Here is a 27,206-nt window from a genome sequence, read left to right on the forward strand (position 1 = left end):
CTCCTTTTCCCGAATTACAGCACATATGTGGTTTCGCATAAATTCCACATGGTGTTGAATTGTATCTATATCTACAACATACCAGGTGTTCACTAGTCCTTTATCTGCTCAGATTTGACGAAAGAGGACTTTGCTCCCGGATCTGTTTTTATAACATGTCCTATACATTCTCAATGGGGGGGGGGTTCAGATCCGGCCTTTGCGGTGGCCAGGGAAGATGTTAGAATTCGCTGTCATACTCACTAAACTACTGCTGAACAATTCTTGCGTGATGGACAGTAGCATTGTCGTCCATGAAACAAACGCCACTTGCTGGATAAAAAGTCAACATTGCAGGATGGGCAACAGTGTTCATATATTCCTTGGAGGACACTCGACCTTCCATCAATATCAGAGAATCAGTTCCGTATAAATAGAACACGCCCCATCATGACACTGCCTTCAGAACCTTCAGTTGTGTTTGCAAAACAAACTGGGTTCATTGCTTCATGGGGTTCCCACCAAACGTGCCGCCTACCGTTAGTACAGAACAAGACATACGTTGAATTTGAAACACATTACTTTTTTTTCAGTCTTCCAGTGTCCAGGCGCGATATTCCTGACACCACTGTAGAACGAACGTTCCGGTATTTCGCAGAAATCAGTGGATTCCGTATAGGCATGCGACTGCCAGTACCGATCCCCTTCAATTCTCTGCGCCTAGTTCTGTGAGATATGACTCGGAAACATCCTCCGTTAAATGCTTCGGTCAATTTACTGAATATATGAAGTTATGTTTGTCTATGCAAGCCTTCTCAGACGACGGCGTTCTTGATCCTTATCTTAGGACAACGGTCTACAGTCTTATGCCATATGTGGTTTCGCATATGGCACAAGACACGCAATGTGGGTTATTTTTCTACTAATTAAACGGCCGGGATATCTCACTTCATGAGAAACTAGTCACTGCTGTTTTCAAAATTGCGGATGAAGCCAGACGGGGACTGACAACAATCCCTTTATCGAACTGCGAAAGATCCTTTGTTTTTCCCATTGCTATCAATACTATTGACGATTACTGACCAGCCGAATTTCTAAATAGTTGGCCAGAACACATGGTGATATCTGAGCAATAATTTTGCATATACGCTGCATAAATGACGTTACAACATTATATATATCTGCATAAATGTTTCTAATAACCAATATTTACATTTACTTATTCAGTTTTAATCGTTGATGAAGTTTTTATCTTTTAAGCAAACGTTGTACTTTGTACGATGAAACAATATGTGATTTTTAACGCTTGGCTCAAATCAACCGAAATTCTAGTTACGACACAAATTGGAAGTCAGAAGAATGCTTCGTTGCTTCCTCCCATACAACAAGTGATTAGTCCCAAAATGTCAAATCTGATGCCATCCGGCATTTTGCATGGACATAATTGACGCAATAACCACATTAAATAAAATCAGTTCATTGTGTATTAATAAATGGGTCTTGTTCAATATTTTGCGAATGTGACATGCTCACTTTTTTTAATGACAGACGTGTATGTGCTGTCACTGATTATATTTCCGAACAAATATGCGACCATAAACCCTGAAATTGATGGAACATTCTAATGTAAATGATTTCTACAGACATAGTGCAAATGATGTCATCCATATTTTAATACACAGTAATGTGTATTAAAATGTAAACAATATTAGCCAATATCATCTCATAATGTTATTTTTATTTGCATGATAAAGGAGAGAATGGACAATTATCCAACTCTCAATCTCAACAAAACGGTCAGCCCAGGCAAGATGGCAGGAGAGGACCAAAACGGCCACGAACCATCCTTACTACAGCACAAAGAAGAGCATTTAAAGCTTCGTTTGAGATTAGTCAGAAACCATGTAGGAAGGTAAGAAATTGGATCAAAACAATAGTCTTAAAAAGTTACCTCAGTATTGTTCTTGGATGTAATTATTTGATTATTCAACTGAAACTTTCATTTTCAATTTAAATTGAAAGTTGCAATTATTTTGTTCTCAATGTTGTTTCACATTTCAAAACCTGCATGTTCTTACAGATGTTTTCATTTAAAATACGAAGAAATAAAAGCTGCATTTTGTTTCTTAAGTCTACATTTAAAAAATAATATATCAAACATCTTGGGGAAATTGGACATTAAGAGCATCAGTACATAATGGTCCTACAAGGTTAAGACAATCCTCATACAGCCAATTTTTCTTGCATTCGCTACATTATGAATTTTTAATTATTTGTGTAGAATAAGTATGGTTTTCTAGATATAAAATGTACTTCATAAACTACAGACTGAGTTTTCCCAAGTCAATTATTAAAAATATGTCTTTTTATTTTACTCATTATAAAATATCCTCTCAAAAAAGTAAAAGCTCATTTTGAGAAAAAAAGTGTTTTTAATTTCATCGCAATGCAGTACTAAGGTAACCAATCGCAGTTGACTTTTAAGTCAACTTTTGTTCAAAAGTGAGCAAAACAAAAAATTGTTCAGAAGTGAAAACGTTTGTTTGCTTTAGCTTAAAAAGCCCAATTCTTTAGTCGCATGACAGGAAGCCTTTTTAAGTTTTAAATTAGTCACCATGTATTTATCGAACGATGAATATCTAGATTTAATCGATTTCATCTGCCAGGCAGGATTTCATGTAAAATTCCCTGCAGCATCCAGATGAGGTCACATACTTTTCAAGGAAGGTTTAAATATATGTGCGATGAATGGATTGACGACAAATTAACACATCCGTGAAAACTTGAGGTGATGTGCAATCAAAAAAACCTCGAAGACTGAATAAGTATTGTCGCTTTCCTTTCATTCATAACAGGACGAATCCAATATATTCCACCTCTTCTGATATTCGCGTAGATATTTTTGTTCCATTAAATTTGATTGAAAAGTGTGCTACATGATTCATCACTCAATTTTCTTCCTGTTTACAACACCAGACAATATTTTCAGTGCTCCTTAAAATAATTAATTAGAACTTTTTGAAAAATCTTCAAAATGCTTTCATTGCACACTGCATTGTTAGAATTGGTAATAGAACGAATGATTCTACAACAATAATGATCTGAATTTAACAAAATACCTTCGATTTTGAGATCTGCAATGTTTATCACAGCATTCATATAATATCTGGAGAGAAACGATTTTGTTACCAAATTTCATCAGGTAGCCTATTCAAAAATTATGAAGTTTGCTGATAAACACCATGGACTATGGGAAACACAGTTAACGTAATCCTTTTATGATAAATTATAGCTAAACAACGCTATTCCGACATTTCCGTGATAAGTGTATTACTCATCATTATGGGTCACAATTGATATTCGGTTGTGACCATAATGACCTGCAATTGTTACGGAGCTTGATGGTATTGCATGCATAAAACCAATTTTTTAGACATAAAACCAGACTTACTAGACTGTGTAAACGACTATGATCATACAGATGTGACCTTTGAGGTACTTTAGAAAGTTTCTTCTTCCCACTCCTTGTAAGGACTATAAGGAGTTATTAAACAGCAAGAGCATGCAACAATCGGATATCTTGTATGAGATATTTGATGCTGGAGAATTCCGAAACGGACAATTAAATATTCACACTGCCGTTTTCTGTCCTAAAGGAGATGGCCAATACCCGTCTTGATAAAGTCCAATGCATACTACGCGAAAACTTTGGGATATGTACGAAAATCAACATTTACTTATAATGACTGCAAAGTGGCTATGCTATATACATTTCAGAACTGAGGACCGCGCTACGATAATGAATGTCACTTTGTTATATCTAAGATCTCTTGATCTTAGATATAACAGCATGTCTTCATGCAAGATGGCGTATGTTCGTATATGTCATGCTGAAAAAAATATACTAATATGTAGTTTACCATCAACTTTCATATTATTATTGTACCTATAACAGTTACAATTGGTTAAAGCAGCATAAATTCAAGTCCTCAGCCCTAATCTATTCAGCTGAGGGAGGGGTGGGGGGGAGTACAAACTAAGTAGGAAAGCAAGGGCTAGAGTTGGAGTTGCACCGTTTCAATGCACTTATTGGAATGCATCACGCTTGCAGCACCGCTATGCTTCCTTTCTAATATGTGCATTCATTACTTGGAGCGGTGCAATCTTTGTTCTTGTCCATTAGCTTGCTACTCTGATATACTGTTTTCACAGGCAAGTTTATCAGTGTATTACTGTTTTATCGACTGCATGCATGCATTCTCAAGCCAGTTCTGCTTACGGAAAACGAAAATATATCAGAACTTTCACAAAAAGCCCTGAAAAGCGCACGCATCTTTCATGGAATTTAACCTAGGTGTTTCTAGGTTAAATTCATGATATACGTACCTCCAAGGACAATGATCAATAAGCACTTGTCTGATTAGTGGTCTTTGCATTCCTATAAGACTAAAATTCTGGATGCACAGAAATCTCGGCTGATCTTGCCATTATCTCTCTCTCTCTCTCTCTCTTTCTCTCCCTCCCCCAGAGGTCTGATAAATCATCATTAGTCCTAACTCGGCTATATATTATAACAAGTTACATCATTTTTTAGAAAATTAGCACTAATAGAATGAGGATATCCCCATCTTCAGGAAACTGTCGTAAACAACTGTTACAAGGTCATTCACAACAAGAATTTGCTACTCAACTCGATTTGACAAATAAAAAATAAATAATAATAAATAAATACATAAACACGTCGACCTAGTTGTATTGCAAGAAATGGACTGAACTGAAAATGCATATTAAGTCGTGGTTTGGAATACGATCGAAACAACTAAGATTATGAGGCCATTATTCCAAGAGGAGAACCCTGGCTAACTGACCTATAAATTTATATAATTCATCGTGTTCTAGACAGGATTCGAATTCAGGTCTTTGCATTCAATGTTCATCGCATACTGACTGAGGCTCTCCAAGTGAAAGACTTTCGCAATTAAGTAATAACAATAACAAGCCGCATACGTACATGCTTTTAAGGACAGAGACCCTCCAGCAGTGGCTTCGCAACGAAAATTTTAGAATAATATGGTCAGTTTTAGTTTTATGTCTAAATCTTCTGTGCAAATTACGTGTTCTCTCCTGGCCAGTTTGCCTAGTCCATTCCATTTCAGGAGAGAAACCCTTTCCGTGTGAGATCAGATAACTCACCTTCAGTTGAAAAGTCATGATAAAGGTTCTTTACGTACTAGATGGAATTCGAGCCTTCTCAACCAAAGGACTTCGTTGAAACCGACCAAGCTTCGGAGGGTCTTCATAATAAAGTGTATTATGCTACTTGTAAAACCGTGTGCCAGAAGACGTTTCAACTAATTAGGGTGGAACGGAAGATGTTAATAACAAAGCATGTTCTGCTTTTCTTTCTGTCTTTAAAGACCTCAATAGCGTAACACCAATGAAATAGAAATATGAAGAAATATGACTCAGATGCAATACAGTCAAGAAGAACCGCTTGAACTTCGTTTAGTCTTAAACTAAGAAGAAATTTTTCTTCTGTTCGTTAATATTTATCCCAATGATGTTACACATTGAATTTTCTATCAAAGTTTTATTCTAGATTTACTACGAGGTAAGTCAAGAAATCTTTTAATAATTTTTGCAATTTTCTTTCTCCATCAAAGTTAGTTATAAATTACCGCTATCTCTCTGTGCTAACTATTCTCAGCCGGTCCGTGTTTTGAAAATTATTGCTAAATTGATCAACAATATTTCACTTGAAGCCCACTGCCATTACTTATCTATCTGTTTATCATTGGTAGGTAAGAGAGTCTCTTGCTAAAGAAACTGGGCTGAGCGTAAGAATCGTACAAGTGTGGTTCCAAAACCAGAGGGCGAAGGTAAAAAAAATTACCCGTAAAATTATTATTTTTTTTTTGGGATATAATGAACACACCTTAGCATGTCTAGTTGACATTTTTGTTTATTGTTTCCCTATATTTGGTTTTATAACGTTTCCAAAAACTGTTTCCAGAAGTAAATCAATAATTTTCTTTGCTCGGACCAGCTGTAATAGATTTTTTTAGCCTGTTGCATGCTTTCTGTTAAATCAAACAAACTGCTTGCGAATTAGATTTTGCTTCTTAAATTTTTGCATGCTGTGTGTGTGTATTTAGGATTGAACAACGAAAACTTCGTTTGTTGTTGTTTACTGGATGCTGTTCATGTTTTAGAATGCTTTTTTTTGTTTCCATTTTTAATAAATTCTTTTTTATTTTATTAAAATGCAAATAAAGCTATCTTATGGAAATTTAATAATCTTTCGCCGAAAATATTTAATTTAAATTTGAGCCTACTTCCTCATTTAGTTTTTGTCATGTCAGATATGCAAAATTCCTTTCTTATTTAAAAGATCCTGCCTTCTTTTTAGGAAGCGTAATATTCATCAAAGTACTCTGGAAACAGTGGCTAATCTAAATGGTTTATTCTAGTCCTTTAAGGTATGCGTAGAATAATTTAGATCTAAGCTCTTTGCTTTCGTTGATAGCAGGTGCTTTATTACCTTAATTACCACTGTTGTAATCTACATTGAACTTATGACAACTCATAACAGAATAGCTAAATAGCTGACATACACTGACCCAGCTTCATGGTTATTAAACATATTTCTAATAAAACTACTTGAAAGTCTGAAGTTTTCACAACTTACGTGTATTTAATGGACATCTTTAAGCATATTTGTATTTGTGTGTTAACGTTTAATGCATAAATGAGATAACATAATGCGGTTAATGCTCTGAGATGCAACAGTTCTTAACACTTGCACAACGTTAGTAACTCATAAGATTCAAAATATTATTGGAAAACATATCGAAAAGGATCTGTAGAAATAAATACATAAATAAATAAACTACAGTTTATTACATTAAATAGATGAAGGTTAATTTTATATTATCATTTGCACGTATATCTAACTAGCTATTATTTTTGCGTGATTAGATGAAAAAATACATCAATTTGATACGATCACAGATTTTGCAGTGCTGTAAAAACGTTTTTTAAAATAATCTCTTCTGATTTAATTTATTATGGATCTAGAATACATATATTACATTTTTACAGCAAAGAGTTTAGGCATGTTTTTACAGGAAAATATCCTAAATTAATTATGGATGAATTCTTAAAGCAATTTATATATATATTTTTAAATTCATTGCGAAAATAAATTCGTTCTAATTGGTAAGCGTGACCATATTAAGAAAAATTCTATAAAAGTTCAAGTTCGTATCGTAATCGGTTCACAATTGTACACATACTTTTCAACTCTTTTCTCTCTCTCTCTCTCTCTCTCTCTCTCTCTCTCTCTCTCTCTCTCTCTCTCTCTCTCTCTCTATTAAACCTGTATTTTCGTTTATCCATTCTCCTATTCATTTCTATTTCATCGGAAATACTAATGGTATTCAAGTAAGTAGCGGGAAAAGAAAAAAAAAATAAATGGATACGACAATGATATGTTTATCTAAATCATTAAAATCACTTCTATTGCAAATAACATGAAACTTAAAAATACTAAATTACTACTGTTCTCCATCTTAATGATTTTAATTAACGGAATTGATGTAGAACATTAGTCAGAAAAATATAAATCCGCTATTAGGAGTGGAGTTTGGGGCTTAATGAACTTAACTCCTGTTTGCATACTTTATCTACGCAGCAGCAGCAGTAGCAGATTTACGTTAACAACGATAAATCACGAAATATACTGTATATATTATAGTTCTATCCTACTTGTATGTAACCTTTTTAGCATCAGCACTGAAGGATGCCAAGAAATTTGGCTGAAAATTCCGTTAAGAAAAATTCTAAGAATTCTATTAAAACAAAAATTCTAGAAAAGACAAATTCGAAAATTCTGGAAAGAAAAAAGATTTAACTAAGCGTTCCAGTTTAATAATTTTAGTACCATCAGAGGAATAGCCCAGCGAAAACTATTTTGATAAAAAAACTTAATGCCTTACCAACTAGGCCCACGTGCTGCATATTGGGAACTTGTTTCACATGCTTCTCTTCTTCTTAACGAACATCTACAACTTGAACCTTAATAGGAAACAGAAATCAGGTTGACTGCTGCTTTCAGAATAAAAATTACTAAAAACATTAAAAATTTATATACTGTATAAATGTGAGTGGCGTATGTGGGATATGATGCAAGTGATCTACCCCCCCCTCCTTTAAGAAGGGGCGGGTATATGTCTCTGCAAAAGACCGGTACCTTAATAGATCAAACATTAGTAATTTTCGCGACCCCTTTCATTGTATTAAATTTACTTGGATAAAAGTTTCTGCGTGTTTTTAATTATTATTATTATTTTATTTTATTTTTTTTTTGCAAAATCTGAAAACACTGCTTTAGAGATGAAACATATATATATATATGCTGGGAATAGACACGAAAATATTATAACTTATGTTTCCTTGTAACACAAATTTACAATATTCAAAGCAAAAGTTTTCTATAATGAGAGAAAAGTAACTTTTCACTTTCAAACAATTTAGATTCCTCTGAAAAAACACAATTTTACTCGGGGATGCCTAGAACAATCAGATATAAAGGCAAAAGCTACTGTGAACTAGGAAACCAGTACATACGTGTAACTATGGTATCAGCATTACGAAATACGATAAAATGTACTTATCAGAAACTTCTGCTAAACTTAAAAGCTACATTCTTAGAGGCATTATTAAACAATGAATTGTGAAAATTCGAGTTATAGATTTCGGTGGATGGGGGGGGGGAGGAAACAGCAACATGGAATAGACAGGAATTTAGTTCTGAAAAATACATTTATTCCGAGTTTATAAAAACTGAAGTGAGAGAAGTTCAAATGTGTGTTGCACATATATTTAAAATAATAGTTAAATGAAATAGTTTGTAATTTTATACAGTAAAGCACCGTAAATATATAGCAATAACAATAGATATAGTAATAATAATATTTAATCTATTTTTGCTGGGATAAGAGAACAGTCATATTTAATATTGACACAAAGTCGCCTATAAGCGATATAATAGTAAACAACTGGATTAACATTAGTATAGAAATCGCTAACTGTTCTTGTATACTTACTTTCCAGCTAAAGAAACTACAACGCAAACAACAACAATTACAACAACAGCAGAATCAGAAACAAGGAGACAGTCAACAGAATGGTGGTACAACAGCAGATCTTAACAGTCCCGGTAAGGAAGGAAAGAAAACAGAAGACCTTGGTCATGGAGATCCTGGAGATTATTGTAAGTATACTTTCAGAATCTTAGATTCCAGTTTTAATTGCGTTACTAATGAATGATTTAAATACATCCAAGCATATAAACTAGTGTGTTTAATTTAGACACGACTAAGTAATATACCGAGTGTTTCATTTCAATGTTAATCAGGGACTACTTCATCTCCCGCGTCATTATAAACACGCGCTGCACGAAATTTAATTCTTTAAAGAAACGAATTTGAAATAAAAAGGAAAGTTTTTATTTACTTTCGCTAGTAATTTTAACGTATCACACACACACACACACACACACACACACACACACACACACACACACACACACACACACACACACACACACACACACACACACACACATTCAGTATAATCTCAAGAATATGGGTGATTGTCTCAATTATCTCATCATCTATAGAACGTCGCATTTTCCAGCTACAAGTATCACAGTGTTCTACATATGAACGAATCAATTCTGTATTGCTCTGCAATGGTTTCGATAAATCTAGAAAATTTCCAACAAAACATAAACAAGCAATAAAAAGCATTGTTTTATTTTAATCTGGCGTTTTTTTTTTCGTTAAAGGATTGAATCATGTCCAATAGACGCAAGCCCTTAAAACTACTATGTGCTGTGCACGATTATGAAACGAGCTATCTTTTTTTTTTCTACATAACCATACGGGGAATTAGGTATCCCGTTTATTGGATACAGTTATATTGATGAAAATGATACTTGTATTTATATTTGATTCAGATTTGAATTCAGATTCAATTGATATAATCTACGTAGGATATCAATATTATGCTTACGTACAGAAAGTTTATATAAATGAATAAATAAATAAATAATATATATATATATATATATATACTGTATATATATATATATATATATATATATATGTGTGTGTGTGTGTGTGTGTGTGTTGTTTAAGTTGTCCATATATATTTTTTCGCTCTTTTTTAATTGCTACAGCAGAAGAAAAGATGGAGAAAATCAAATGAATATAATTATATATTTTGTATAGCGAATATTATGGCACAGCATACAGCTCTCTGATACTCTCCATTACATTACTGATAAACATACGTTATCGTTATACGATAATCAAATGTCAAGGAAGGTCTGGCCAAATCTTTAGAATGTAGGAAAATGGGTGAGACTTTATTACGAAAATTTTGTGGTCTATAAATGAGATTAGGGGGTTCGCTCGAAGTCATTTTGGCTTTGTATTACGAACGATGAGTACATGCCACGGAAAGGGTTAACAGCATTTCTAAGGGAAATTATAGTTGCATATCAATTTGGGTAAAATGCTGTACGTGTATTTGCGCTTCATCCATAGTTGATGAAGAAATGGAAGTCCACAGATGACACCGAGCCTACAAAACGACCATATAGGCTTAAATTAATGACTTACAAATGATAATGCACATTGAGAAGGCTGGTTATCTCATCGCGTCGTCAAAACTTAGAAAATCTGTTTAGGAGACGTGAACAGACACAGGTAATTCCATAAATGTCTTCAACATCTAGAGAGATGAATAACAATTGGTTAGAATTTTGACGGAAACAACCAAGGCTATCATATGGTTGCGTACGTGTTCTCTGGTCAGTTTGCTTCTTTTGCGAAATGAAAATCCTGAGTTTCTGGGAGGTAAAATTCCTACCAACCATATATGACTGGCCAACTCGCCTTTAGTTGAAAATCTGTTTAAAAATTTTGCATCATCTTCAAGGAAACGCCTGCAATTCACATGCCTTTGTCAACAACCCCGAATACATATCATCCTTTGGCACCAGTGAAGAGCAGAACCGAGACCATGGGAAAATGGTTCAGGCTCCAGTTCTGTGGAAGTACTAGTCCCATCACGCTGAATCTGTAGGCTTTGTATTCACATTTAGTCTAACCTTTCTACTAATAATTAGATTAAACATGCAAGAAATTAATGAAACATAATATCAAGACATAATGAAGATATTTAACAGTTATCACTTCCGTTAATATCTATTTCTTCCAAACGTTTCAGCCTTATATCAAAGACCATGAGAGCTTCGGTAGCTCAGCAGGTTTCCAAGAAGCTCTTGGGTTGGAAAGACCTTTCGAATTCCGTCTATGAAAGCGAAGAAGCAAAGAGGATCATTGCATTTCACTTGAAGGCGAGTTAACCAGTCTGATACGGAAGTGAAGGATGTCCTCATGGAAACCCGGGTTTTTCATCCCTCAATCAAGAAAACCAGCCAGCAAAATTCACTCAATTTACACAAAAAAATATATACAGGGTGTTCGGGATAAATTTGACAGTTTCGTAAGGAAAAAGAAAATCTTCTTTGTATCTATTAAATTTAATGAATTGACAAAAAAACATTACAGGCAGAGTTAATTACAATACTATCAACAAGATTTACTCAAAATAACCACCATTAGCATCGATCACAGCTTCAATTCTGCTTCGGAACCTCGAACAAGCTGATGCTACAGTCTCCCTGGGAAGGGCCGCAAAAACTGTTTTAATTTTATCCATTAACTGGGCTTTTGTATTACTGGAAGTGCGATTGGTGTCTTTTTCAACTGCGCCCCATACAAAATAATCCATGGGGTTAAGGTCTGGGGAGTTTGGAGGCCAAACATTTGGACTGGTGAAGTCGTAGAAATTTTCAGACAACCATTTTTGACTTTTCCCAGAGGTGTGGCAAGGGGCCGAATCCTGCTGCCATACATACGGCCTACCATTGCCTACCCTTGTTATCCAGGGCTTGACTACAGTTAGCAACTCCACGAACAAAGCCCGAATTCCAATGCCAGGGTTCTTCAACACCTGTTCCTGCAGATTTGCGAGGAATTCTGCTGTACGAACGCAATCAGATCGTCTGCTAGGGATCTTTCTTCTTGCTACAGCCTCGTAGTCACCATTGCAAGTCTCTAGTTCATGCCTGATTGTTTTTACTGTATTCAGGGAGCATTGGGCAGCAGTCGTAATATCCTTATTTTGATGGCGGGCACGAATCATCATGATACAAGTTATTCTCTTCCATGATTCAGGTGGGTTCCAGCTATCCATCCTTTCTGACATCTTGTATATGAATGAAGAAGGGTCCAAACTTTTAAATGAAGAGAAGTGTGTGTTAATACATGTAACTTACGGAAAAATATAATTAATTATAAATATGTCAAATTTATCCCGAACACCCTGTATATATCCAGAAACAAGATCCTAAAATTACGTTTACAAAGCAATCGCAGGTAGAGTGCTTTAAAGGCCTGTAAAATATTGCGAGTTATTATTAACCTATCATCGATGCAGTGTTTAATCTGAATTAATATAACCTATCATCAATGCATGCAATTATAGGTTACAATAATTCATAATAAACATAAGCACAATAGGTTGTTTCAATTAAATAGATGATAAGTGACTCAGGGGTAGTCGATTTTGATAAACGTATCTTCCAAATATTCAATATTATTATTTATGTTTTGTACATAAAATCTATTTGAAGCTTAGGAAAGAATAGGCTAAATTCAGATCAAAGAGAGGTCGTCAGTATCAGATTTTTACTTTACAACAGTAAAGTAAAATGAAATGAAATGAAATAACAAGGATCTGGATCTAACTTTTATAGATCTGGAAAAATCATATTACAAGGTGCGAAATAAAAAGCTGCTCGCAACGCTACAGTTAAGAGTATATGGTGTAAATTGGACATTATACAACGCAATACATAGCTTATGTTTAAGTTATGTCAGCCGTTTGAACTGAAGGAGGTTGAGAAGGCTGGTCTTATGTCATCAGGTGTAACACAAGGGTACATGCTATCTCTATCCTTATTCATCATCTATGTGGATCACATTAGAAAAGAAAGTGGCATCAAAATTAAATATTAAACAGCTGTTTACGCATATAATTTTATTCTATTGTTAAAGTGCAAGTCGTCAAGATTCTTTAAGTGCATTTTTAATTGAATAACTAATCTAACAAATTGGTATGAGAATCATCATTAAGTTAAGTAATAACTGTTGGTCAAAACATAAACAATTTTGTCTTTTGACAAAGACCATAAATATAGGTAAGAACATGAAAAACAGCAACTGCATTTTGAATGGAGACTCCTAAAGAACAAGTGAAATTATTTCAGCTATTTAGTCAACATATTTAGTAAAGACAGCAAATTAAATATGAAAATGGACAATAGACTAAACAAATCTGTTGATGTGGAGAATCAACTGAATAAATGTGTATGAATTAAGAGAGAAATTAGTCAAAACACTAAACTAGCAACACATAAAACAGCTTTCAAACCAATTTTAACTTATTGCTCTGAGAAGCAGGTTACAAATAAAGCAATTAATCCAAGAACAGAAACTACACATATGACAATTTTCGTAAAAAATAAGAAGAGATGAACAGATGGCATCAGTGGCATAATCATATTAAACATGGAGAAATTCAAAATAATTTGACATTATTAGCATTTAAAAATGTGTGAGCAGAAATAATTTCAATTAATATAGTCACTTAAACAAAATGTGAGAGGTAAAGTTAGCAAAACAGATGTTTTATGCCAAAATGGCATGAAAAAGACCCAGAGAATCCCAAGATCTAGTTGGATTTATGAAGTTGTAGTCTTCGAAAACCAAAATATAAGATATGGCAATAATAGAGTCCTACAAATAGCAGATTAATTTGAAGAAAAATTGTTGATAGGAAGCTAATTCTAATGAAAACTTAATCATGTATTACTATCATACCAACCTGTTCACCCTTTGAGGGTACATATCAGAAATTTGATGATAATATTGATGATCTATTTAATTACCTGTATATTAAATATTAAATTATCTTGACGTCTGACGGAGATCATTAAGTTCACATCATGTGTTAAATTGTTGGAAATCCCTGACTTCGAATCAACTTTGAACTCGAAAACCTTTGTTATGGCTTTTCAACTGAAGATGAGTTAGCCGGTCGAATGGGGGTGGAAGGGTTTCCCCCCCTAAAACGGTCTTTCATCCGCAATTTACAGACAATGCAGATAGGATTAACCTCCCTATCTATACAAAGCAATATCGGGTTTCTAAGAAACCATGTTGTTTGCCCGTAATAGCCCATTGAGCATAACATAAAAGGGAAGATGGGATGAGATTAATCTATCACTTCATCGATAAAATTTTCCAGAAAATTTTATCGACAAACCACCATTCGTCGTCTGACAAGTAGAATGTCGAGTTCCGGGCATCGACTAGAATACGAAACTGCACAAAAGTTTTCAGAACGGAGGCTCACAACATGGGTTTCCATGATACGACCGTAATATGCAAGCTCCACATTACCCAAGCCAACATGCAGCGTCGTATTCAATGCTGCAAACAGCGTATACATTTGGACGTGGAGGCTTGGAAAGCTGTGTTGTGGAACGGCAAATTACACTACACCCTCTACCGAGCAGATAGACGGGTGTGGCGGATGCCCAGTGAACGTTTTTTACCAGAGTGCATAACCCCAACTATGAAATCAGAGTCCGAAGCCAAATCTCTGTTTGTGGTGCCACGAACATTGAACTCTAAGAGGTATCTGAACATTTTGGATAATGCAATGCTTCGTACCTTGTGGCATTTCTACAGAACTGACCATATTGTCTCTTTCAGCAAGACAATGCACGGCGTCATAAGGCTACTGCGGTCAAGGGACATCTGCCTCACAAGAGTCCACGACCTCATTCATGCCTGCTGGAAGATTGGTCCGAAATTCCCATTGATCGCTATTATACGCTTGTGGAAAGTATGTCCCAGCGAAAGGAGGTCCTTCATCTTAAGGTGGTCACTATGACTGTTTGTATCTCACAGTATAGTGTCCGTTGACTTTTTTCCAAACATGGTGGATGCTCGGTGAACGTAGTAGTATATATATGCAACGTCACGGTATGCTACACTTATTAAAAATCGCGAGATCAAACTAACATTGGTTTAATCTAAGAAAAGTTGTGTCTATGCTTATGTCTAATTAAGAATCCTTAGTATCCCTCGATGAAAAATCCGTGAGTGTAAAAATGTATTTCTCCCATAATATTTGCAATTTGTAGTATCTGACAAGATATTATTCTTGTAATCTTGTATTAATTATATACTTATATTCATTATATTATTGTTTTAATCCCTTATCCACGCGTGAGCAAATAAAAGTTCCCATGTGAAGTATCTTTACGACCAGGCTGCTTGTAACAAGTAAAACAAGAATGCTATCTTGTCAATATAAGTTGAATATTTGTCGTGTTGGTAAGCCTGGTAGTTCCGAAGAAATTCCGAAAGATATAGACAAAAAGGGATACACATACAGTATAGCTTTTCATAGTAGTAAGGGAAAGCATATAGTAGCATAGCAAGAAACAAAAAATGCCTTACATAGCATACTGCAGTTATGTAAGACAGTTTAAAGGGTTAGCGGAGATGCTAAGATGAAAACTACTTTCTGGTCTTCTCTTATCGGCCTATTCAATATGGAGAAATGGAATATAAAAGAGAACGAGTCATCATGCTTCCAACAATGACGCAGTGCATAATATTTGCAAGCCTGAACCAATTATTTCAAGTTCTACAAGAATTTACACCGAGTAAGCTTTAATTTTATACATTTCTGTATTCACGAATATACTGATCGTGACTATGTAAGCTGCAGAACAAAATCGATTATTATCTAATAAAAGTACTGTTATATGTAATTAAAATATAATATACAACTATAATTATCATATACAGTAGACATTCAGAATTTACCTACTGTTTATTCATTAATAACTAAATGGTGGAGACACTATTTGCTGCTCACTACCAATCGAAAGAGTTACCTGGGCATTCACACCTCCTTAACTTCTTGTTATATCACCACAGCTTGGGAAACATATCAATACTAACAATCTTACTCTATATAAGAATATCTTATTAAATCTTGAGACATATCCAGCGTATCCCAAGAACAATTTTTTTTTACAAAAAAATACAGTACCCCCCCCCCTTTTTCTTTTCTATACCCAGAGTTGCGTATGTCCATTGAAGGGCACAGATATTCGTTAATACTGGATGAACATAATGGTTGCGAAGATAAACCAAAAATAATCCATCCTTTTACTGAAGCTATTCTATTGGTCTCACTGCTGAACATGTGCGCACAACATAAAAGTGAAACTTGGCTGCCACTTAAGTGAGGTATCACTTACAGATATTCATCGCGGACTTACAGCACACCAATGTTTGCAGCAGTGAAGAGTATACGAGTAGATTTCTAGTCTTTCAAAAATTACCGAATTTTTGAAAAAAAAATGTCACTAATTTTATTAGTGACCAAATGTCACTAATAAAATTATTCATGACGTCAGGATCTTGACTGTCGATCAAGAAGCCAATCAGATTAGTTAAAGGTTTGCTTAAGAAGTCATCCACAACAACGTGCAATTCCATAAAAATCATATCTGTAACTGTCATTTGAATCGATATTATGAGGAAGACAACGTCTTAAAGCTCATTCACTAGTGAAGAAATTTGCATCGGTCACTAAGAGCCACAGAGTGAAACGGTCCAAAACAACATCTAAAATCGCAACCTTCGGGGCGGAAAAGTGATATTCATACTTGTACCGATCCTTAAACATTGGAAATATTAACAAAGTGTGGCTTTGTTGATGAAAAACTGTATGGGACAGGTTGCTTTGTTGATGAAAACCTGTCTCATACAAACCAAACTATAGAAATGCTGGAGATGGTTTCAGATGTACAGAGTTTCTGCAGTTGGGAATGTTCACCTGTTCCCTACAGGTGTTCATCCAACAAATAGCTCAAATAAGTCTCTCCAAATTGTTTCGAAAGAATTACAATTTTGTTTCTCACTACTTTCTTTTCTGGTATATAGTGTATAAAAGATATTTCCTAAGTTGACTGAAACATCTAATCTTCCATTCTCCAAGTACTTATACTGTGTCTCTCATATGCTCAAGCCTAACTGAATATTGTCAATATTCTTTATCAGTTCACACTCATCTTATCGTATCTTACTCGTTACTCTTTCCATAGATTTTAATGAGTTTTCGAAGGCTAATATCTGCTAGGTTCTATGCTCTAATTGGCCTACACATTTCCGTTTGCAGAGTAGATAGCTTCTATTCTATTATCTGGTATCATAAGTGAAATATTCGAATAAAAAATAACAAAGGGAATTTATCATTCCTCGTAACAGTTCTGCTTTCTGATGATTTTTACATCACTTTTGTTTCTTATTCTGAAATAACATCCTTATATTTTTAAGTTTACCTTAGAGCTTAGTTTTTATTTTTTTTAAAAAAAGCAGTGAAGTTCAGAGAAGAAGCTATCATAATGAACTATTTGCAGGACGTTGGCCATAGTGTCAAAAATGCAATATATATATATATATATATATATATATATATATATATATATATATATATATATATATATATATATATATATATATATATATATACAGTATATATATATATCACAAAAGGAAGAACTTACAGCAAACAGATACGTGTAAGGGCAGGGTCAGGCATACAGGAATATATTTTCGAAATTGGAATTTCCATAAAGCAAGGCTTGTAAGCACCAAGTATTTGGTCTGAGAAAAGCGAAGAATTAGGAATTAGTCTCGTTATCTCGCAGTTCTAATCTAAATCCCAAAGATCATTTCTCGAATGAGAACGAATGTTGGGGTTAGGTTATGATGAAGGTAACGTGTTTCCCCTTCACTTGTTATGATAAGGACTACAGTCAAGGGATAGCTGCTATCGTAAACTGGTCCAAAGTGACGAGGGATCACTGCTGTCGCTGTGGCAATACGATGTACTCATAAATCACATTATGTTTCTATCTGATACTGAAAAAATGCATTAAAACTACTTTGTATAGAAGAGATGAATAAAAGATGAAATAAAACATGAAGAGATGCAAAAAAAATTCAGTTTTGCAGTTTCTCTTTCAGTGTACTAGTCTGCTGATCCTTAAATAGAAAGAAAACTTCCCAAATATAATTCTTTCATGGGTGTTTTGCTTTTAATTTTCTTCCCATATCTCCTTCCTAGAGATTTCTCTTGCTTTGCGAAATATGAACAGACTTGATCCCACAAGACTTTTGTCGTACCTGAATTAGATTTTTCTCCATTACTCCTGTCTCAATAATTTACGAGTCCTTTCTCTCTCATTTTCTTCTGTAATAAAGAATTAGAATTATGAGATCGTTTTTCCGAACTTTTTTTTTTAACATTAGGACTGTGGCCTTAATTTCAAGTACAGTATTTTTTTTTACTCTTTTACATACTAAACTGTTACTAAGGTAACTTTCACAGAGTATTTAAATAACTGAATGAAAAAAAAAGAGTTTTTGACCAATATGTATATTGCAATCTAGCGTGCAATCTCCAAATACAAATTAGACAGAAATCAGGATGTTCTTATCAGAGTTTTTATTATAAATATGCACTTTTCACCCCACAATTATGTATGTTATCTACTAAATATTCAATGGCTGTATTTAAGGAAAGCTAATATGTTGTTTCTTTCTGTTTTTCTCTGCTTTCAGAGAAGGACAAGCTTATACTAAACCAGTTATTTATCTACTAAACTATCAAAAAAAAAATCTTTAAAGAAAATACCAAAATTTCAAATGTTTTCTTACATATAGACTACGTGGTATTTAAATTAAACATGACCATGTTTTCTTTACTTTTCATAATTAGTTTCCCTCATCAGTTCGCATCCGAATAGCTTTAAATATAGCAAAGTAATAGTTTTACAAACTCAGTATAGGACATCCTTTCAGACTATAGTAATTCTTTTTTGTCTAGAAAGACATGATTTCAAGGACTAACACTATCTGTTTCACACAGCGCCTCCCTACCCACGGCTAGGAGCCGTCGGAGATACGGCTTCGGATGCCTCTCAGTTTCCTCTACCTCCTGTGACGTATCCCGCCCATGCATCCGACGGTAAGAATTCAGTTTAATCAGAAGTGTATTAAAATTGCTTTTAAACCAGATTAATAGAACGAAATGTTTCTTAAAGCGATTCACACAGATATGGTTGAGAAAAATCCTTTATAGGACTTACTGATTTGCAAACGTATTTTGTCATCCAAAGTAAACTGGTAATTGCCTTATATCGAGGATTAAATCATGTTTAATTTATATCTTAAAAAGGGAAAAAAACTTGTTAAAGATAACTTCAGATATCTTGCTTGTATATTATTCATTAATACAAACTTCACTGCTTAGTAATGTTCACTACTGGAAAATAAAATCATCGCTGAGTAATACACAAAATAGGGCTATCCACAAACGTACGTAGTTGCTGTCGTTTGTATTCTACTGGGCTGCATTTCAGATCGGCGTATATATGCTCACTTCTTGATGTTTTTTATTTATTTACGAGTCCTCTTGAAAAACAACATTTCATTCAGATTTGACGAGTCTCTCTCTTTCTTTGTTTATTTAATTGTAGCATACCTTTATTCAAGGGAATGATGATGTATGAAACCCTTTTTTGCCACAGCTTTATTATCGAAAAGGGTACGATTATGTGATTGAAAATTGGAAAAAAAAATTTCCTGTTCGCTATCCCTCAAATTTCCACTCAAATAAGAAGGGAAAGTATACTCCATAGACAGGATACACAGAAGCTTTCAAAGGCATGCTTTACTTTTCCTAAAACGTCTTGTTCTTCGTAAAGGTGTTCAGATCAGCATGGACCCTGTGCTGGTTAGCCTATGAACTCCCATTTCCTCACATCATATCAACACGGCCCTTCCTTGCAATATAACATTCTAGTACATAGCATTTTCCTAGCAGCTATCCTACCTAAACTAGAATGAAAATCCTGGTATTTTTTTTTTTTTCGTATAACCTTCAGACAATCATCTGCCCAATTACACAGAACGCTTCATGAAAGTCAAACCCGATTACTGTCTTCACATGATGCATTGATTATACATAGCAGCCCTTCCATGGAAAACAAAGACTTGGGAGTCGGTTCGCAATGACCTAAACCTTCAGAGCTACGAATACCTTGGACTTCTGATTGAAAAAAATCCCCCCATATGCGATAAAAAATATACAACTCTTTTCAGCATTCTTATGTCCACTTTCTACCAGTTTATGTGATCTGCTTGACTGTCTTGAGTTTCTTGTCACTGTCGCGTTTCCATTTTAACGACGTCAGCCATCTTTGATCACTAATGTTCTAAATGGCAATCTCGGGAAACTTCGTATAAGGCTCAGCGACAATTAGCAGACAATATATTTGCTTCGGCAATAATTCAGAATAACCCACCGAACCTAACGCAATCGCACGAACTGCCTGATAACCATAATGGTTACCAACAATGACGTCTGTCTGGAAGTCGTTTAAGATACAATTTCAGTTAGATAGCACAGAATTACAGCCATTATATACATCTTTTGGACTAACCTCCATAAAACGTTACGGAAATATTCAGTCTTGATTTCATTGTCGTTATGTTGTAACACTTCAGCATGGGGGGGGTGGGTGAGTAGTGTTTAATAACAAACCGATTAAAGTTCTTGAAATCCCTAACCAAGCGGTGATCCAAGAACTAAACTGTGACAGCGAGATGGATCGTGTAATGACACTGTGCAGTTATGAATGAAGTTATGGTGTTGTAGGTTCATTCTTTAAGTACTATATAAATTACTATGGCACCCTGTGAACAATATCTGCAATAGTAAAAAGTATCATCACGAAATGCTGCTTTATTTCCACTAAAAATGTCGTCACATAATGCTGAGCTCTTAAAATTTTACAAACACAAGAAAACACTGATACTGGAATGCTAACTAGTCGAGTAAAGATGTCGAGGATTTAGATTTCACATCTTTTTAATATTTAGGGAGTTTTTAAGAGAAGAGAACAAGTAAAAACTAAATGTATATAAGTATACGTTTCGCCAATATTATTTCGGCAGCTTCAGGGCAAAAAAAAAAAATCAGGAAAAATATTTATGTTGTTGTATTGATAACATTCTCATAATCTGGTACAACAGTAGTACAATTCTACTGCAAATGAAAATAAAGAAATAATAAATCATCTTCTATAACAACACTTACTGCTTTATGACTACAAAGAAATGTTTGAATATCATTAATGTCCAGATGCTTCTGTAATTCCATAAGCTCATACGATTTCTAATGATGTTTGCTAAAATAGTTTGAGAAGCTGATCATGACACAATAGTGGTTAGTGCGATTTTCAGAAGACACACCGAATCGAAAAACATCCAAGAGTATACAAAATACGTTGCATCTACCAAAATATTTGCATTAGAAAAACGTCGCCTAACCCTAGAAGAGCACATCGGCGATGCTACACATACACCACGGCGTTGATAGGATAGGACTTACAACATCTCGCATCTATCTCAGAAAGCAGTAAAATGAGCTGAGGGAAATATCTGCATTCTATTTATAACAGACTGTTATTATAAAAGTCTTCGAATATACATAGGTCACCCCCCTTGTATAGCAGAGGAAATTCGGGTAATATGGAATGCTATTTTACACACAATTCAAGTTCCTCTGTCTATCATGAATAGGAACTAAGGAATTAAACTACATGATTTTGGAAGTCCCCAGGCAAGTTACACAACCTTAGGCCGTGAAAAACTTTAAAAAAACAACCGGAGTGAGTGATATCTAACATGCTAAGCGTGACAATCATTATTTAGGTTTAAAATATTGTTTCAAAAAAGAAAGAAACAAACAATTTTGTAAATTGTTGTTTTAAATGTACGTTTCTTTTTCCTGATAATTTTCGTATATTCGTCCTGAAGATGCCAAAATAATATACGGCAAAATGTGTTGACATACATTCGGATATTATTTGTTTCCTAATCAAATTTTTTCCTGTGTACATTTTTCAAATATTTTTCTGCGTTCCTTATACTACGCATTAATATTTTGCTGCATTAAAAATATTACTAGAGTTTGGTAATGAAATTTGAATTTTAAAATTGCAGTGTAGAGTATAATAAATAAGATGAATTTAAAAAAGGTATTATATTTCTTTCTTGTAATGTATAATAATAATAAATAAGAATATTCTCAATGATTAATACTATTCTGAATTATAAATATTCTGAATAATGAAAATATGAATACAAATATAATATGAATTTAAATATTATTAATATAAATATTATTAAAATATATAATTTTCGAATACTTTAAAGAAAAATAATCAGTATTAAGCTTCCAGTTCAAATGCTACAAAGTGTTTTAGAGGGGGAGATAGAGAGAGAGAAAGAATTTCGTCTTCACCCTGACTAATGCTTATCAGATTTCAAGAGTAGTGTGCGATTGTTTACTGAGGTTATCGCATAACCTCGATAAACTGCTTACTCTAATTTTCATTCCAGAAATATATCAAAGTTGGTTGTAAAAAAGCAAACTGGTTATACTATATTTCGACGATAGAAGGAAGCCATTTACCAGTATAAGGAAGAAGCATACTGAACTAACTATTGAACTAAGTAGTTAGTTGAATATGCTTCGTAAAACGAACCAAAAAATCGATTTTGTTCAATTATTATTTCGACTTATAGTATTAGGCTTTCCCTTCTGGAATATTGGTCCATTGCTACTTGGACTGTTAGAGTTGAAGTCTTTTAATGATCATTTGGAAATGAAACAGATCTTTACTGCTTAATAAGAGGCCCAAATGTCTATCATGGCTCATTATTCCCGAGATCTCCCAAAAATTATGTTCGCTCAAACGCTGTCTCCTCAAAGGTTATTCGCTAACGAGTCTTCGAGGATCAGCACGCATTATAAATGTTTCCATCTACACCATTCATTTCAATAATTGCCTTATTCTTGAGTATCAGTCAGTTCAGAATTACTTCAAAATTAATCTTGACCTAAAGGCATACGATGCGACTTTTGCATATCTTCCATGATTTCCTTGTTTCTTCGCTTCACTTCTGTGCACAAGATCTGAAAAAAAAACAATAAAAAACATGTTTCCTTCTTTTTCCCACCATATTAACGCGCTTTCGTAGCCTAACTGGAAGAACGACATATGGCCCTTTGGCTGGGAACATCGAGTTCGAATCCTTGTACAAACCACAAGTATCAGCCTGAAAATACATACAGTTGGTGGACACATCCGGATAATTTACATTTCAGTAAATCTTAATTAATTATATTAAAACATTTTATCACTTGCTTTAAGATCGTTCCACTATAACAATTTTCCAAAAATCTTATTTTTCTTCAGTGCACTATACTGTCGTGTAATCAATTAAGAGGTATTGATATTGGAATAATTTATAAATTGCTCCGATTAATAAAGTAAGCATATCAATGGAAACATGCACAAGAGCATGTATGGAAGACTCCATAAAAAATAAATAACATTTTCATTTTTTTTAATCTCCTTCAGTTGTCCTTTACATTATGCAACTGAGGTGAGTTCAAACTTGTCATATGTGAAATTGCTTCCTGCATTACCTATGTGTAATATATAATATGGCCTAGGTAATGCTGTCTTGCACCTGACAGTTTTTTTTTTTTTCGCAACCGTGCATTTTCGTAAAAATCATAGTGTTTTCTTCTTTCAACAGGAATCTTAATTAAAATTGCCACAGCTCTTCTAAACTTGCCGAGATCAATAGCGGTTAGGTTTTTTTATTATTATTTTTTGTATTAGCGGAATTAAGTTTAGTATTCAAATGTAAGTTTGGACTTAGTTTACATTCATGCTATAAAGATAATAATTTTATCTTACGAGAATTACAATACTGCATCCTAAAATCACGCAGGTCCAAAATAATTAACATAAACAGGACTTTAGCTATAGACAATTCCACCCCTTCGCTTCCTTCTGCTGTGCTGAGCCTGGTTATGCAGGTTGTACTGTCACTATGTAACTACAGCGGTTAAACACTGGTCGTTGCCTAGCAACAGATGGCGACTAGCAACACACGTATTCTGTTAATTTCTCAGTTCAGCAGTCACTATGGAAACTGTGAAGCTGTTGTCACATTGCAATGAATAACTGGTAGAAGAGCCTTGTAATTTCTTATTTAGAAAACATCTCAGCCTGTATATTCCTTACAGCGATGCAATTTTTAACACTTGAATTACATCCAGAGAACGTCGTTATTTTGAAATGTCAAAATGCTATTTTTAATTTCTTTTTGCTCAAAACGATATCGTGTAGTCTCCTTGAAGCGTTAGCATAATATATGTGTCTTTCTTCCAGTTTAAAAGAAGTCATTTACTTCAAAAGCAAAGCATAATAGAAGATTTCAATATAATATACTTAAATATTACGATCACCATTCCATGCTTCATTTATTCCTTTATTGAATAATTTATCTATTTTGACAGTTCTGACTTGCGTTTATAAACAAGAAAAACTCTGTCAACAATATATTGATATTTCTTGTATATATCCAAATTATCCAAACTTATTCATTTCAATTAACTAAATATAGTTTACAATAATGTATACGGACTTGTGGTATTAAGAAAACTCGGCAAAACAGATCAAATAGAATTTGACTTTTTTTTTCGCAAACCTCTGTCAGTGAGTATATATTTTTCCCTTCATACTGCATTCTGGCCACAAGGATTCAATTAAAACCATCCTTGCGCAATATTAATATACTTACGGTACGTTGTGTGTGTGTGTGTGTGTGAGAGAGAGAGAGAGAGAGAGATTTGCATTTATTTATTATCTTGAAACCGGTAAATAATTTAAACCTCATTGTACCCAAAAACAGATTTTATTTCTTATGGAATTAAAAAAAATTCTTCTCTGCGATTATATATTTAGTTTCGTGAATTTTTACTAAACTCAGACTGAAATTAAACTTCAAATTTTCCAGGCCAATTCTACACAACCAGCCACGCAGAAGGTCCTTATATGAAGAGTGACATCAGTATGGACAGTGAAACTAGTCTTGGAGGTCTTGAAGATGTTCTCATCGCTCAGGGACAAGCGCCATCATTGAACGACTCGGGTCCCATGTTTCCCCCCTCCGTAAATCCAATCGATAAACTGTACTCCATGCAGACGTCTTATTTCAGTTCTAACGAGTGTGAGTGCCTCGGAGCAACGAACTAGCCTCTCTTCTCCCATCTTCGCCTTCTCACCTAGGAACTTTAACATAAGAAGTTGCAGCTAGAAACGTGGGGGTTTCGTGAAGTCGCACGGTGACGTCACAATAGCCCAACAACTGCAGTATATTGTGATTGGCGAATTTCTTCATGTGATGAAGATATGGACCACACTGCTAAGGACAAGACATGCCTCCTACCTGCAATACGCATGTTTCTTAAAACAAAAGGGCGATGCATTCCAAGTGCAGAGATGCCGAGAAACGTCAGCTAGTCAGAATAAATGGAAGCTGTGATGAGTATAAACTACTATATAGAACTGTTATGAATCTTTACCAATTCCCTGTCACACACGCACGCATGTGTCTAGTAACAAAGCAGGGAGAACTTTTAATAAGTATAGCAGATTTTTGATCAGTTAAGACTGAGAATCAGAGACAAATTCTAGTCACTAGAAGTTATTTTGGAGTTTTAAAAGTCTTAAAGAACTTGATCCTAGTACACGATTGTGACGGACAATTTCATGAATGACGCTCGGGCTTTTTATGGCACCTATGACAATAGCAAAACTTGTAAGTTCCTCTATAAAAATGCTGTTTCCTCTTTTCTTCCTCCTCCGTGGATATCGTTTCATTGGAGTTAAAAAAAAAACATATTGGACTATTTGAGATGAAAAGACTTATATAAAGTAAGAAGTTACCCGGTTCATATCGCGCTAATCTCGTGCATAACTACTACAGCATTCTGGGTTGCAATTCTTCAGCTCGGTATTAAAAATTGCCGAACAGTCCCGTCTATGAATCTTCCTAAGAGTTTCTCCACTTGATATTTGCCATTCGTTTTAAAATAAGTGCAACCGCTGTATACAATTTCCAGTACACCGTCCAGCCATTTGGCCATTAAATTAAGGGTCTCCTGATGCGTGGTGGAGATATCTTATTTAAGAAGGTATCATGATGGCACTGTTAGGCATAATACAAACTGCACTTTGGAACCTAAAGTGCCTATATGGCTTCTAAATGTAATCAAACAATTTGTATTAAATCAATTCATTCTGCATCCCCCACAGTGAGCAGTATTTTATATCTCTTTCTTACATTTGTGGTTGTGATGATATTGATACCACTATCGGTGATATAAGAAATATTTTAGGAAGTATAAAATACGAAAGATCGAAATTGAACCACATGTACTCTAGTTTACTCTCATATACAATACATAGTCAAAAATATTCTTGAATTCACTCTTAAATTAAATTAATTCGTTTGCAATTCACATGGCCTAATTTTCCTATAACGATAACCCTAACTTTGTGATACCCGTTCTTAGATTGTTCAACCTGTTGAGTTGCTTCAAAATAATACTCCAAGATCGCTGGTATTATATAATATCACCTTATGTAGAAATCCTCAAAGAAAATCCTTAACAGAGTCGAAATAACTATAAATGGAATAAGAATGTTAGAGAGAACGTTACTGACTTATATTTTCTGATACTATAGCAATTTTGATTTGGGAAAACTTATGTATCATAGATCACATAGGCATTTCTTAAACCAAAACGATATCCCCCCACCCCCCCAAAAAAAGAAAGTTATATAGCTTTAGGCTCGATGCCAGTGGTACCCCGGCTTTTTGGTTTTGAAAAAAAAATGATGTAGTTTATGGTTACATAGGCTTTCCTAAACTCATCATGATACATATGAATCTGGTAACTCCAATAAAAATACTCAAGAACACTTATGCATAAAATTAATGCGTAATGTCTCTTTTGGATATTTAATTGTAGGCGAGCGGTGAACAGTCATATTACACTATGCTTAT

The 27,206-nt window shown here is 34.4% G+C and overlaps 1 protein-coding gene across 2 annotated transcripts in view; it reads left to right on the top strand.

The window, feature by feature from the left end:
• LOC150103916 (LIM homeobox transcription factor 1-beta-like) overlaps positions 1 to 25,721 on the top strand; it is a 155,028-nt gene extending 129,307 nt beyond the window's left edge. Inside the window, exons 5-9 of one of the 2 annotated variants that reach the window (XM_090396596.1) lie at positions 1,734 to 1,891; positions 5,781 to 5,858; positions 9,094 to 9,253; positions 19,138 to 19,236; positions 25,152 to 25,721. In XM_090396596.1, coding sequence (XP_090252722.1) covers positions 1,734 to 1,891; positions 5,781 to 5,858; positions 9,094 to 9,253; positions 19,138 to 19,236; positions 25,152 to 25,390 — 734 coding nt within the window. In that variant the 3' untranslated portion in view covers positions 25,391 to 25,721. The remainder of the gene's footprint in view (positions 1 to 1,733; positions 1,892 to 5,780; positions 5,859 to 9,093; positions 9,254 to 19,137; positions 19,237 to 25,151) is intronic. The other variant, XM_090396597.1, reaches the window with a different exon arrangement.
• Positions 25,722 to 27,206: the final 1,485 nt, after the last annotated feature.

Source organism: Typopeltis vanoorti, chromosome 8 (assembly GCF_054136105.1).
Source record: "Typopeltis vanoorti isolate ZY-2024b chromosome 8, IOZ_Tvanoo_1.0, whole genome shotgun sequence".
Taxonomy (NCBI): Eukaryota; Metazoa; Arthropoda; class Arachnida; order Uropygi; family Thelyphonidae; genus Typopeltis; species Typopeltis vanoorti.